Genomic DNA, 15,639 nt, shown 5'->3' with positions numbered 1-15,639 from the left:
TCCTCTCGTACTGGAGCCAGAACATGAACAACTTACTTGTTTTAAGGAGGAGAGGACGAGGTTTTTGTCGTGATGGTAACAGTGTTTGATGCACTACTTCAACGCAGAATAGTGACATTTGTGGCTTGTTGATAACGTGTAGGTTGAATGAATGCGCTTTGACCGTTCAGACTGAAGTCGCATGTCAAAAAATCTGAAATGTATCGGTTTCAGGAGCACATATCCAAGTGGCCTGGGTCGCATTTGAAAAAATCGGATCTGTGTCGTTCAGACTGTCATTAAAAGATTGGATAAAGGTCACATAGGGGCCAAAATATCTGATTTGGGTCACTTCAGGCTGCAGTCTGAACGCAGCCTATGTGACCCAAACTGCACTCACGGGACTAAGGTTACATTTACACTGAAACAAATCACTGTATCACTCTATCATTGTATCGGATCGTATCTGTGTCCAGACATGTCGTTTCTGTGTCCGCAAGTCTTCCCTGTCCACACATCTTTGCGCATATTTGTTTACATTTTACAGAAATAAAACTTAAAACTGCATGGCTAATTTGCATAAACTGAACACTCAAAAAACTGTTCGCTATTGTGCGCTGATGCGGCTCAGCTTCTGTCGGATTAGGACATGACTCAGTGGAATATCGGTGTTCTTTCTGTGATAGAGGGATGTTCTGCTGATGATGGTGAGTCTGTTCTGTGCTTCTGTCACGTTGGAGATGGTTCACGTTAAACTTTTCAGAGATTATACATCAGCAGGTCATACACACAGACCGTATATATGAATTGACATACATTCTAGCCTCTTAGTGTTTTGGTGGTGAATTACTTTGCGGTGCATAGACCTACATCAGTGTATCAGTGTTTTCAGGAGTCCACACAGTGCAGGATCAGAGCTGTACTCAGATGAATTTGTGGGAGCTGACGGCACCAGATCGTTCCATCTCTGGAGCTGTTTTCATTTGGATTAGTGTGGACGAACACTGCATCTGCAATGAAAAAGACTCGAATATGTACTAGTGTGGATGAGGCCTAAATATGTAGGGGGAGTAATGCAAAAACGACTATCTATGCAGAAAATGTACTAGAAAACATTGCATTAAAGACTCATTAAACTTGTGAATCATGTGTTTTATTTATTTATTTTTTTTGCATGTAAATACTAGGGCCTGACTGATATATCAGTTGGCCAATATTATCAACCGATATGGGCACTTGGAGACATATCGGCTATCGGCCTAAATCTTGCCAATATAGGCCAATTGTCCACGTGGGCATGTTATACCTCATTATAAAGCTTACACTCTCTATATTCTGCCCATTTAATCAAATTTACAGACAGATAAATGTGCTATGTGGCGGAGTATTTTTTCTGCATGTTTGACGGCGTACTGCCCCTGAACGCCACCTAGTGCCTCAGTTCAATTTCATTTCTCTCCAGCGACTACGTCAGGAATCAGAATACACCAGATGGTTTGCAAGAAGCCCAGAAGTGCAAGTTCAGGCACCAACCAATCAGTGGAGCGAACAAATCCTAATGCTGCAAGGTCAGACGGTTTCTACGAAATGAAACTGGCTGATGAATCAGGCTAAATATCTACATCATGAAATCGATTTTTAATTTTAATTCTAGAATCAGTCTGAGTGAACAAGTTACTTATGTTTTACTCAGGACCATAACATTAGATTTGTTCAGAAGTTCACTAATGCCAGTTGTCGTTCGCCTTTTTCATCTTTCTTCACTTGATAGTTGTGGATACCTACTTGGACAAAATATATCCTTTGTGGACCTTGATGGATGAAGATTTGGTGATGGGGCAGATTTATGAAGTTGGTGGAGATTATGCTAGACATTTCCAGAGATATTTTTGTGAAAAGCATTAACCGGAAGTGACATTTACATCACATTACATCACGGCACTTCTGGTCATTGTGAAAAATGTCTATTGATCCTCAACGGAAATGACTTGGACACAGTAGCTCACACATCACATTATATTACAATAACACAGAGTAAAAAATGGTAATAAACTTCTAAATAAGTAGCAATAAAAAACAGCAAGAGATTGGTTTCAGTAGATTATATACATTTATAGCAAACATACCAAATTATCTAATAGGCTACTGCACTGCCCTAAAACTCAAAAAACTAAATGTAAACTTGTTGAAATTCAAAGTCAGATTTTCCAAGATTACGCACTTTAAATGTTCATGTGTTTGCAGTGTAATATTGAGTCGTGAGTGGATAGTATAGTGAGTAATCCAGTCTGAGTCAGCCATCTGATCTGACTCATCCCACCGAGCTGAAAATAGACCAGAGAAGAGAAGAGACAGGAGGGGTGGGTAGGGGGGTCCTCGTCTCCCCCCCTCTCCCCCCCTCCCTCCTCCATTCACGAGTACAGACTTCGGAGGAGTCCTGGGGGAGTTCGGGGGGTCTTCCTCAGGAGGAGTGTCCCGGTTCCAGATGCTCTTCCCTGATAAACGAGGCGGTGTTGGGGCGGTAATGATAAAGCATGAGGCCTGTCCTGTCAACTCAGTGTGCTGAATTAAACCAGAATTAGACGTGGTTAGAGCTAATCTACACGCTCACTGTACCACGGAGGGCTTCTACAACAGCGGGACAAGTGTCTAACAGTGTCCTTCATCTAATATTACAAGTTATGTGTTGGACTGGAGGTAATTGTGGGTTTAGAGACGACCCCAAGACACACTGGCAGATACCCACTGATTTCAGGACAAAACAAAGGCTCAACCAAGACGAAACCAGGACTAAACTAGGACTAAACCAGGACTACAACATGGACTAAACCAAGACTAAACTAGGACTAAACCAGGACTAAACCAGGACTACAACATGCTCAAAACCATGGACTAAACCAAGACTAAATTAGGACTAAACCAGGACTACAACATGGACAAAACCGTGGACTAAACTAGGACTAAACCAGGACTACACCATGGACAAAATCATGGACTAAACCAGGACTAAACCATGGACAAAACCATGGACAAAATCATGGACTAAACCAGGACTAAACCAGGACTACAACATGCTCAAAACCATGGACTAAACCAAGACTAAATTAGGACTAAACCAGGACTACACCGTGGACAAAACCGTGGACTAAACTAGGACTAAACTAGGACTAAACCAGGACTACAACATGGACAAAACCGTGGACTAAACTAGGACTAAACCAGGACTACACCATGGACAAAACCATGGACAAAATCATGGACAAAATCATGGACTAAACCAGGACTAAACCATGGACAAAACCATGGACAAAATCATGGACTAAACCAGGACTAAACCAGAACTAAACCAGAATTTAAGGCCACCACACACTACAAGAGAATTTGCCCGATTTTGAGTGCGTTTTGCTTCTCTCCGAGTTCGAGGAGGAGTGACCTGACTTTGTGTGTTTGTGTGTGATTTTGAAGCTGCTGCTCTTGTGACTCTGAGCTGCTCCTCCATATCGTAACCATCAAATATCAACAACGCTACGGAAACAGCCAATAAAACAAGGACAGTTGGAGTGGTATATAGTGATAATAATGAGAAGACTTTATTCCTCACCTTTTGTAAAGCTGTACATTTAAACTGCAGCATCTCAGCCACATTATCCACAGAATTTGTTCTCTGCAAACAATGGCACGCATTCTACAAAAACATCGCTGTGAATTCAGTTTGAATCATTCTTTGAAAGTAAAAAGGCCGGAGTAGTTCCTCACGTGTGTCTGTTTGCATCCACACAGCGTACAGATTGAGGTGAAAGTGCACATTAGAGATAGTGACTCTACTTCCTGTGGACTTTATCTCCAATCTTTTATGCTTTCAAATTCATGTATGTGAAGTATTGCACCACATTTCTGCTCTTTTGTACACTTAAGAGTCTCAGCACGGGTGGTTTTTCTGTAGACAGGAAACAGCTGATGCAATTGTGCTCACAACTTTATATCCTGTGGTCCACAGACATATTCCCCTGCAGTCTTTGTGATTGGAGATTTTAAGTCTCATAAGATTATCCTCATGTGCGCTTTTTGTCGCATGTTCAGTGTTTCCTGCAGAAAATTAGTTAGGCAAAGCGATTCTGTGCACAGAGAAAAAGTGACCGTAGTTTTATGAGGATTGGGGTTTGGAGGGACGTAGTGAAGGCGGGGGTCACTTGTTGTCAAGGTGGCCGCCTTAACTATAAATCGGTAGTCTGTGGCGGCCTTAAACCAAGACTAAACCAGGACTAAACCATGGACTAAACTAGGACTAAATCAGGATTAAACCAGGATTGAGCTAGGACTTAACCATGGACTAAACTAAAGACCTTTAATGAGAGAGAGTGTTTTTATTGTATGAGTGGTGATTGGTTGAGAGGTGTTTGTGGTTTTCAGCTTTCTGTTATATGGTGCCATTTTGAACACTTTTTTCTCCATATTATTTTTGTTTTAAATTGTTAATCGCTTTGGCATCGCTCCCAACTCCCAACTCATTCTGGACCCATAGAGAGCTGTCATTGGCTGACAGCAATGACAAAATATATGTGTATTTTCCAGGAAGCAAATACAATCTTTGCTGAGTTTTTTTTCCTCTAGTGTTGTCACGATACTGAAATTTCAGACTCTAATTCAGTACTAAAGAATGTACTCAATACACAATACCACTACCACAATGATAATAAAGAACGCACTTTCTTTAGACAATAGAATGTGATTTTCAGCATCTATATTCGACGTCTATATTCCCATGTGGTGTTTTATATATACCAGATTTTAGTGGTCCATGGGTGTATACTAGTCTATGTGCTCTTATACTTACTCAAAATATTGTTTAGTATCTGATTTTCGATACTTCTGACAGCCCTTCTTTCCCTCATAATCTCACCTGTGTCTGTTCTTCTCCACAGAGCGATTACGAGCGTCAGTCTCGGGACACCAGCCCTCAGGTGCTCAGTGGAGACACTTACCCCCGTGGGCCTCTCAAACTACCTCAGAGCCACCCCAAACCGCCAGGGTACCCCCCAGCGCACCTGCCGCCGCACCTGCCGTACCCGCCCGTGTTCCACCACTACAAGCCCTCGCCCTACCACCACCCGCCCTCCCAGCCCAGCCCTCCGTACACGCCACAGGTAACTGCACCAGACTGAGACAAAACTCCAAACTGGAATCAGAAACTATTACTGACAACAATTTTTAGAGATATTCAAATTTTACAAGTGCTAAAAAGTGTAAAATGGATTAAATGCTTTACCAAACTACTACAGAACACTGAAAGAGGTCAACTCCAGCAATTTGCATCTGTCATCATTAGAGCAAGTTAAAACCGCAAGCGACAATGACGGGCCTTGACTCTACTAAACCTGTTTTGTGGTCATGTAGCCTTGCCATTTTTTGCCCTAACAACATGAAACTTGACACTGCACACACTTGTACAATTAGTACGACACCCTCCAAATTTGATCCATTTAAGACATACAAATAAGCCAACAGGAAGAGACACAGACAGACGTTCCTTGCATTAATTGATACAGTAGTTAATGTCTAAATGTAAACTATTGCCGGGGTGCTTTTAAACTATTTATTTAGATATGAGATTTAAGCCATGTTTAAATGTTACAAGCTTTTGTTGAGTAGGGACTGGCAATTCCAGGGCTGAAATTATCCAGCCATTTCTAGTTAAGGTGTATGGAGTTTAAAAACACAATGGAGCACCTCCTGTATAACAACGGGGTTTGTGTGTTTGTGTGAATGAAACAAAAACACAACTCCAGGTATGATTTGATGAAGAAACAACATTATAACATAGACCAGAAAAAAGCATAATATCTTTAATATACAGTACCTTTAACTTTCCTGTCCTGTTCTGTTCTGTTTTGTTTTTCAGGGTGCGTACTCCCAGCCCTCGTCGCCCTACATCCCCCCGGGGCGTACCCTCCTCCGTCGTGGGGCTCCAGCTCAGACACTCAGCCCTCCAGAGTCTCCCACGAACAGTTCAGAGCCGCACTGCAGCTTGTCGTCAACCCAGGTCAGGAGAGACTCTGTTACCATAGAAATTAAAAGTGTAACTGTTCATCTTGGTGATGTTATTGTTTTGCCAAGAATGTTCCATAGTATGGCAATAAACGTATCTATTTCCATGAAGCTGTGCTACTGTGCAGTGGTGATCACGCAATAAATACACCTGTAATTGAATAAATGCAAGATAAGTAAGCATTAAACAATAAGGAATCATGGGTTAAATACATTCTGTGCCATTTTGTGGAACATTTCCAACAAAGCAATACCATCTCAAGCAGGTGAGAGGTTGGCAGAACACAGAAAAGGTACAGAGGTTTCTCCAGCATGCAATAACACAGACGCCATATGTTGATGACTTTATCTGAAATGCTCATATATGCAGTGTTGGGAAGGTTACTGTTAAAATGTATTCCCCTGCAGATTACAGATTACATACACCAAAATGTATCTTGTAACATAATCCATTAAATTACTTAAAGTGAGTAACGTAATCTGAATACTTTGGATTACTTGATTTGCTGTAGAGAAGCAAAGACGAGGAAATCTTCACATAAGATGTTTTATCTGCTAAAAGAAAATAAAAAGCCCAGACTTTACTTAACTGTATTAAAAATATTATTGATAGAAGAGGAGGAGACACGTCCGACCCAGCATGGTTTAGTCCTGTTAAATCCTGTTTTAGACCTGGTTTAGTCCTGGTTTTAGACCTGGTTTAGTCCTGTTTTAGGCCTGGTTTAAACCTGGTTTAGGTCTAGTTTAAATCTAGTTTAGACTTGGTTTTAGTCCTGGTTTTAGTCCTGGTTTAGGTCTAGTTTTAGATCTGTTTAGACCTGGTTTTAGTCCTGGTTTAGACCTGGTTTAGACCTGGTTTAGTCTAGTTTAGATCTAGTTTAGACCTGGTTTTAGTCCTGGTTTAGTCCTGTTTAGTCCTGGGTTTAGTCCTGGTTTTCCTGGTTTAGTCCTGGTTTAGTCTAGTTTAGATCTAGTTTAGACCTGGTTTTAGTCCTGGTTTAGACCTGGTTTAGACCTGGTTTACATCTAGTTTAGATGTAGTTTAGACCTGGTTTTAGTTTTCCTGGTCTAGACCTGGTTTAGATCTAGTTTAGTCCTGGTTTTAGTCCTGGTTTAGACCTGGTTTAGTTTCCGGCAATGAGTGGAATTACTGAGAAAAAAAAAAGAAAAAAAGGGGATATATCCCAAAATGTGAAAACAGGAAAACAGGAAAATACCTCAGTGTAATCCATTTATTTTGACAAAGTAACTGTAATCCAATTACCACTCACTGAAACAGTAACTGTAACTGAATACAGTTACTTATAATTTGTACTCTGATTATGTAACTCTGGTACATGTAATCTGTTACTCCCCAACAGTGCATATATGTAAAAGTCCTATATTACACAAAATAGATTTGTGTGAGCATTAAGACATGTTAGAATGCTGTTACCTCCTCAAAAACACATTTATTTATTAGTCTGTCTACAGCTCAAAAGCTCCAAATGCTCTGTTCCACCTTATGATGTCATGAAGTGGTAGTTTTTAAGTGCACAGCTACCTTTTACCTTCCTAAATTCCTACTGAATTGGAAAATTTCAGGTCTGAAATCATCCAAATTGTTCTACTGAAGGTGTATGGAGTTTAAAAACACGGTGGAGAACTTCAGTTCAGTGTTTTATGTTTGAGAGAACAACTCAGCGTTAAATAAGTCCAGTTTGTGTGTTAAACGTGTGAATGAAACAAACACAACTCCAGGTCTGTTTGTGATGAGAAAACAAGCCTATAACATAGATCATAAAATAAAGTAATATGGGCCTTTAAACTGGATCACACAGCTGTAGTCTGTTGCTCAGATCTTGTACGTTGACCTCCAGGTGACCCCCGGGAGTATCTGGACAGCTTCATAAAGATCGGGGAGGGCTCCACGGGGATCGTGTGCATCGCCAGTGAGAAACACAGCGGAAAACAGGTGGCGGTGAAGAAGATGGACCTGAGGAAACAGCAGAGACGAGAGCTGCTCTTCAATGAGGTGTGGACATGCACATTTTTTCACATTATTAGAAAATCTTGGCTTGATTAGTCGACTAAAAGCGTGTATTTAGACTAGGGTGGTGTGGTAAAAATCTAATTGTGAGCCCTATGAAAGTCATATCATGCCTTACTAATTTTCTGTTTAATGTCTATACTCAAACACACTTTTCCCTGTACAAAATGTCTATATTAAGATTACTTTATTTACCTCCTCAAGACAAAATAAAGTACATGGATCTGGCTGTGACCTGGCTCCAAAATTTGGTGTTTTTAGGGCTTGTATTTTAGCTTTTTGGCACATCTGACACAAACTACACTCTTAAGATTTCATTGTTGTTAAGCCATTTTCAGTGAGCCTAATGTTACACTAGTTGTGATTTTAAAACGTTAAATACTTGTATGTAACAATAATCAAAATATTGTGATATCGTATCGCCAAAAGTCTCACAATATTATCGTGGACCATCACAATAAATCCAATTACAAGTGTCTTTACGGGGCCGGAGGTGCGCCCACATAGACTGTCGGGTGTTCAGGACTGAGACCAGGACCAGACCGGGCCCAGGCTGGAACTGAAACTGGGACTGAGACCAGGACTGAGACCGGGACCAGACTGGGACCAGGACTAGGGCTGAAACCGGGATTGAGACCGGGAACAGACCAGCACCAGACCAGGACTGAGATCAGGACCAGACCAGAACTGAGATCCAGACCGGGACTGAAACCAGGACTCAGACCGGGACCAGAGCAGGACTGAGACCGGTTTAGTCCTGGTTTAGTCCTGGTTCAGTCCTGGTCTCAGTCCCTGATCACCTGACAGTCTACGCGGGTGCACCTCTGGGCCCATCTCAACATTCAGTCCTGTTTTAGTCCTGGTTCAGTCCGTATGCGGTACAGTTTAAGTCACAGAAATGGGAAACAGCAGTTTTCCGATTTTTTTTTTCACAAAAATCGAAAACTGAAAAAACAAATCGTTATCCAGTTTTTTCATTTTGGTTTTGGAGACAAATAATTAAGAAAATAGTTGTTTTTTCCGGACCATGAACACTTGTATTGATCACAGAAAATGTGTTATTTAAATCCAGTTTCCAGATGATATAAACATTTTTTGTGGCCTAAAAATCAAGCTGTTTTTTTATACAAGTTAAACCAAATAGAGAGGTTCGAGTTAGATTATGGTGTAGTATAGTATATGTCCTATGTTACATACACGACATAAATGCATGGAGCTCAGTGATGACAATGTGGGTGTGTGTGTGTGTGTCATCTCATTAGCTTCATGTAATCCTCCGTTAATCCTCTGTGTAATCCGTTTACTCTCCAAGCTACACTACTTTTATCTTATTTATTTATTTCAATTATTTTTTTTTATTTATAATCACTTACACTGCTTTTAATATCCTTTCATGTGGTTTAGCCTGTTGCCGGGTTAGTTTTGGTAACAAGAAGTGAGTAGTGTAGTTAAAAAAATTGCAATTTTTCAGCAATAATACAGTGTTTTAAATGTGCACTGTGTAACTTGTGCGTCACCTGCTTGTCTCCATGGAGATGTGGCTAGAATGTTCCACAGTATGGCTGTAAACTTAAGATCTTCCATGGAGACTTGTAAACCAAATTGCAGGTTAGATCTGTGGAGAGGCGACCCTACTCAGAAAGAATGGATTTTTAAAAAGAAATGTCTCCTGTAGTTGAATAAATACAAGACAGATTATTTTAAAGCCATACTGTGGACAATTGAAACCACAGCATTAAGATCTCCATGGAGACAAACAGGTTAAGGACTCTCTCCAGAAAAGTTACGCAGTGCATCTTTAAATCAATGCACAAATGTATGTAAATAGTAAATAGTGACAGAATTAAATGTCTGCTCCTTATACTATTAAGTTTTTGCGTCTACGTCACAAAACCACATGACTTGATGTTTATGCCGCCATATTGGAGGTCAAACTATCCATCTGGACCAACGTGTAGTATTTGTGTGGGATAAAATTTGAATTGAATAACAATGGTTTTGACCTGCGTTGCTATTGGATATTCTGCCCGGAGTCAATCTGCTAAAGAAGGAGGCCAAAGTATCTTTCTATCAGATCCCGGCTGATAAAGATCGCAGACAGAAGTGGAGAGCGACATAAAAAGAGAGGGATGAGATGCCCACTGAGTACAGTCGCCTGTGCAGTCAACATTTCATTTCTGGTGAGGAACCAACTCCACAAAAACAAAGAAGGGATTTACAGTAAATGAAATGATATATACCAAACGTATTTTTCTCTCATAGGTATGAAGAATGATAACCCACTTTCACCAGATTATGTCCCATCATTCCCATATTTTCCGGGCTATTAGACGCTCTGGATTATAAGACGCACTGTCATAGAATGGTTTATTTTCAAACTTTTTTCACTTAATAAACTGCATCGGACTTTAAAAGAAACACAGTTGGATGGGTCAGTGTTACTTTGTTTGTGGCGTTCACGGTGACTCTGGGCTTTGTTCAGTTGTGGCGTGTAGGGAGGTGCTGTCTGGGAACACTGGATTGTCGGCGTGTTCACAGTGACTCAGTTGTTCAGTTGTGGCTAGAAGTGGCACATTGCACTCGCTTTTTCGGTTCGTTATTTCGCGTGGAGTGATGAGTGTGTCTGTGGGTGTTTTTCACTATGTGGTCGCTGTCTGCTCTGTGTGTGTTTGCGTGCGCTGCGGGTGGTGTGGCTTTGTAGTTTACTGAAGTCGTGCTGGGACACCTGAATGGATTCATGTATAGGGCGCTCTGGATTGTGGGGCACGTAGTCGTTTTTTGATGCAGTTAGAGGCTTAAGCGCACCGTATAGCCTGGAAAATACAGTATTCATGTACACCCCATCGCCAGTGGGGTGTACAAAGCAAAAAGTTCATGTATTTCCTATGAAAATCTAACATGAAAAAACAGATACTAGAGGTTTGATTTGATTAAACTAACAAAGCGGTCTGTTAGATTTAGATGGGGTTCTATTCCACAACCAAGGAGGATGACTTCAGCTTTATACCTTTCTAATGGCGGCTGATCTAACGAGCTGGTGATTTTGGACAGTTTTGTGTCTTTTGCGCTGTTTAAAATAGCCATGATTATATTGTCAACTCAATAACACCTTCCGGATCAACTTGACCTCCAGTATGGCCGCCAAAACATTAAATCACGACTGCCACGTCACACGCAAATCCTCAATATCAGAGACTGTCTCACCTGCTGTATTAACAAAGGCAAAACAGGTTTCCAACGCTTTAATAAATGTGGGTTTTTGTATCCTTAAAGGTGTGTAACTTTTCTGGCGGAGGCTCCGTTGCTTGTTTATATGGATGTCACTGTTCTGCCTGGAATGTTCCACAGTGTAACATTAAACAGCTCTACTTTACATTTATTCAATTACAGGTGGTTTTATAGCTCAAAAATACATATATCCTTCAGAAAAGTTACACAGTGCACCTTTAAGGAATATGTTATCTGCTCCATCTGATAAATATGACTTTAAAGTAATTGAAAATAAATACATTTTGATCTTTTAAAATGGGTACATAATGGTGGTATCTATTCTAATATTTTAAAAAAAAATTCATCCTGTGAGCCTAAAAATGCAGTGTAAATGTTGTGTGTTTGTGTTCAGGTGGTGATCATGAGAGACTATCACCATGAGAACGTGGTGGACATGTACAACAGTTACTTGGTCGGAGACGAGCTCTGGGTCGTCATGGAGTTTCTGGAGGGAGGGGCTCTGACCGACATCGTCACTCACACCAGGTAATGATCATCACAGACTTAACTCAGCGATTTGTATCTTCAATTTAACTTGTCACTGAAGGACCAAATACTCCTGGCACCTTGTGACCATTTTGAAGTATTTAAGGTGCATTCTATTGTTCTCGGGGCTCTGGGAAAACCACGTGCAATGAAACCGTCAGTCAAATCTGGGTTCTGAAATACAAACTCGGGCTGGTTCGGTGCAGACCGAGTCAGATGGATTTACGTCACAGCAAAAATGGCAGCGCACACAGTCATCCACATAACCTATACATAATGTTACAATTGTATGAATAGCCACTTCTGCTAAAGTTACCGTCACACCAACACATATTTGAAGTTAAGTGACAGTCTAGGTCATTGTTTCTCAAAGACTGGGTTGCGACCCTCAGGTGGCAATAAAAAATATTAATGTTCAATAATGGTCATAAATTTATTTTGTGATTTACAAATAGTATCTATTGACTTGGGTCATGAAGGTTTGTGACTTTTAAAATATGGGTCCCCAAAAAAAAAGTTTGGGAAACACTGGTCTAGGTTCCATGATTCTTGAATGAACAAATTTATACTTGCATCATGTGCCGTCTCTGTTCAGTCATAGTCCTGGAGTAGTTTGTGTATGCTGATATGGCTTGCTTATGGTATTCATAAGCAAACAAAATAAACATTTCTCAGGCATCTATATTTTCCTCAACTTGCTGCAATGGAATGCATTTACAACAGATGTCAGGAGAACTGACTTAGATTTATCGACTATCAACATTTAACAGAATGAGGCATAACTCTCCGATCAAAACTACAAAACTCTTTTTGCAGAACAGTTTAAATTGGGATTGCAACTGTAACACTCTGCACATGCTCTAGTCTGTGGATCTGAATACTGCACACTGTTACCTAAGTCCATAGACACAGAGGACAAAACTGAACACAGGGCAATCACAATATGAAAGATTCTAGACACAGAAGCACTGCAAACACAATCTGAAAGACTTCTGAAGTGGACTAGGTTTTCATTTAGAGACTTGAAGGTCTGACAGTTTTTAAAAAGGACTGATTTGAAAATTGTGCTTTTTTTTGTTGCCTAAATGGCAGCTCCATCAATCTCAAACCATTAGAAACAGTTGGACTTACAAGTCTTATTATCAACAATCTGAACCAAGTTTGGCACCATTATTCTGAACACTTTTCTGTACTGTACTGCCACTAGGTGTGTGCAAAACTACTGAAATATCGATATGTTGTATCATTTAACTTAATACAGTATCGATAATACAGTATTGATATTGTGGGCTGCTGTATTGATATATTGCCAAGAGTATTTTTTGGTATATTTTACTAAATTATTTTGTGAAAGAGCTACAGTTGTGGAAACTTGTTTTTGTGATAATTTGACATTTTAACTGTTTCGAGTAAAATGGGCATTTTTCATATTAACTTTTCACAAACTTAGTGGTTTAATAAAGACTTTTATTATCACAGCCATAATATAACATTGAACTGTATCGAATAGATTTGTAATATATCATATTGAATCGTATTGAATGGAAAGTGCGCTGTATTGAAAAGGCGTATTGTATCTTGGCTTATGTATCGTATCGGCAACTTCTTAATGATACCCAGCCCTAACTGGCACATTTAAAAGTCTGTCCTTATTCATGTGTCTTCCCCAAGAACCCAACAACACTTTAGAATGAGTCTTTACACGCAACACTTCCAAATTGTACTTTAAACCACACAAAATACAATATCTTTAACAATATTCACAACCCTTTCTTTCAAACAGAATACTAGCGTTCTAAAACAATACATCCTTGCCTACACTCTCCCTCATTATGATCTCACTGGAGGCTAAAGGCCCCGAGCAGAAGCACAGATAATCCCGAGCGCCGCATCGGATCATTGAGGGATTCGTCTCAAACTTTTCTAATCGCTGTGGGCTGTTCTTGTCATTGTTTTGGACCTACTTTGTGTGGCGTTTGATTACAGTCATTTGCGCGGAGTGTCTGCGCCGTGTCAGATGTTAATAACACGCTTTGTCGAGGTGGTACTTGAACGCGTCTCCCACACAGATGTTAGCCTGTTTGCGAATGCCGTGTGCACGTTCCACTTGATCAGAATGCCCAGGAGCGCTCGCTAAAACCGCTAATGGAAAAGCGGGATGGATATTATTAGACGGGCTAAGCGTACAGCCTATATTCAGTGTTTTAAATACATCAGTGTGGTTTTGTGTGCAGGGAGGTGCAAAATTAGAATGAGGTGTTTGGGGTTTTTTTAGCGTTTAGTGACACCTCAATTGATAATACAAATGAGTTTTTTTTTCAAGTATATTAAAATGGCTTCATAATATGGCATTAAACTTATCCATCTCCATAAAGTAGACGACGCCACCAGATCAAGTTACATGTCAGGTCTGTGGACAGGCGAGCCCACTCACTGTATGAATGCATGTTTTTCTGAGTGTTTCTGAGCAATAAAAACACTGAAAATTAAATAAATGCAATAAAAATGACTTTAATGCCATACTGAGTCACATTCTGGACAAAACAATAACATCTCCATGAGACTAGCAGGTGACAGGACCCTCCACCAGAAAAGATACACATTAGGGCCCGACCGATATGGATTTTGTTGCAGCCGATAAAATGGGTGTTGGAGGTGCAGATATAAAAGCCGATATATTTAGTGATGTAAAAATTCACTGTTAATCTTTTATTGATTATAAAACTTAGGTTTGGCTCTACTGGATTTTAAATTAGGTTTATTGTTATTCTGCCTCTTTATAGTCATATTTAAAGACAGTAGGTCGACCTAATGGCATTTTTGCATGACAGTCTAGCCCAGGGGTGTCAAACTCATTTTGGTCCGGGGGCCGTATCCAACCAACTTTGATCCCAAAGGAGCCGGATCAGAAAACTCATGTCATATAAACCCCAAAAATAACAATAAGATCAAATATTTGTGCAGAGAAACACAAATCTGTTACAGAAATCTTTTTTAATTGATGAACTCTTTCTTTTACAAAATATTATATTATGAACAACCTGAAATTTTAAGAAAAATACAATTTCAACACAATGTTTTAACATGAACCTTGTTTAACATGAACTTGTATAAATAGGGATAAGTAACTTTTTCTTGGAAAATCCTGCACTCGGCTCCACTTTTCTCATGTTGGACATTTTGTTGATGAGGGTGTCACGGTCAACAGTCAAAACGATCGTCCTTTAAGAGCGTTTGGAAAGAGACAAGTCTTCATTTGTGCTGCTCTGGTGGGAGGGGCCACGTACAGAGACACTGGAGATGCTGCTATGATAAGCACCACAGAAAATTAACAAGATTTTAATAAAAAAATAATTAGAAATTAGAAAAAAAAAATTGAAAATCTGCCGAGGGCCAGATTAAAGGTCTTGGAGGGCCGGATGTTTGACACCTGTGTTCTAGCCTGTAAATAAAGTAAGTAAACTACCACTATCAGCCTTTAGTGGTAAATGCGTGTGCACCGCTGTAATTAATTATATCTGTAAAAGCTGATCATTTACACCTCTATTCACAGCTCATTTACATATCAATTCATTCATTTTATTTGTTTGAGCGAAGTACAACAAAATTTAAATACAATAACAAAAACAGGGACATGTACATGAACATATTTGGGACCTGGTGCTCAAAAGGAGTAGGATGAAGGTCCAGTAAATTGTACACAGACACTACAGTCACTTTACACTAGGCCAATGGAAGAAAAACAGGCTGTTTATTTGTGTAATAATAACAACAATAATAAAATGATAAAATCAACTATTAAAATTATCATACTAGTCTTAAAATAAATA

The 15,639-nt window shown here is 39.8% G+C and overlaps 1 protein-coding gene across 1 annotated transcript in view; it reads left to right on the top strand.

Moving 5' to 3' along the window:
- pak5 (p21 protein (Cdc42/Rac)-activated kinase 5) overlaps positions 1–15,639 on the top strand; it is a 105,168-nt gene that overhangs the window by 70,020 nt on the left and 19,509 nt on the right. Inside the window, 5 exon segments of the mRNA XM_055149376.1 lie at positions 4,902–5,123; positions 5,879–5,909; positions 5,912–6,019; positions 7,884–8,038; positions 11,676–11,809. Coding sequence (XP_055005351.1) covers positions 4,902–5,123; positions 5,879–5,909; positions 5,912–6,019; positions 7,884–8,038; positions 11,676–11,809 — 650 coding nt within the window.

This window comes from Boleophthalmus pectinirostris, unplaced genomic scaffold (genome assembly GCF_026225935.1).
Source record: "Boleophthalmus pectinirostris isolate CB_2022bp ecotype Guang Dong unplaced genomic scaffold, ASM2622593v1 HiC_scaffold_13, whole genome shotgun sequence".
Taxonomy (NCBI): domain Eukaryota; kingdom Metazoa; phylum Chordata; class Actinopteri; order Gobiiformes; family Gobiidae; genus Boleophthalmus; species Boleophthalmus pectinirostris.
Note: the sequence above shows the minus strand (reverse complement) of the source record. Positions and strands in the feature narration are given on the sequence as shown.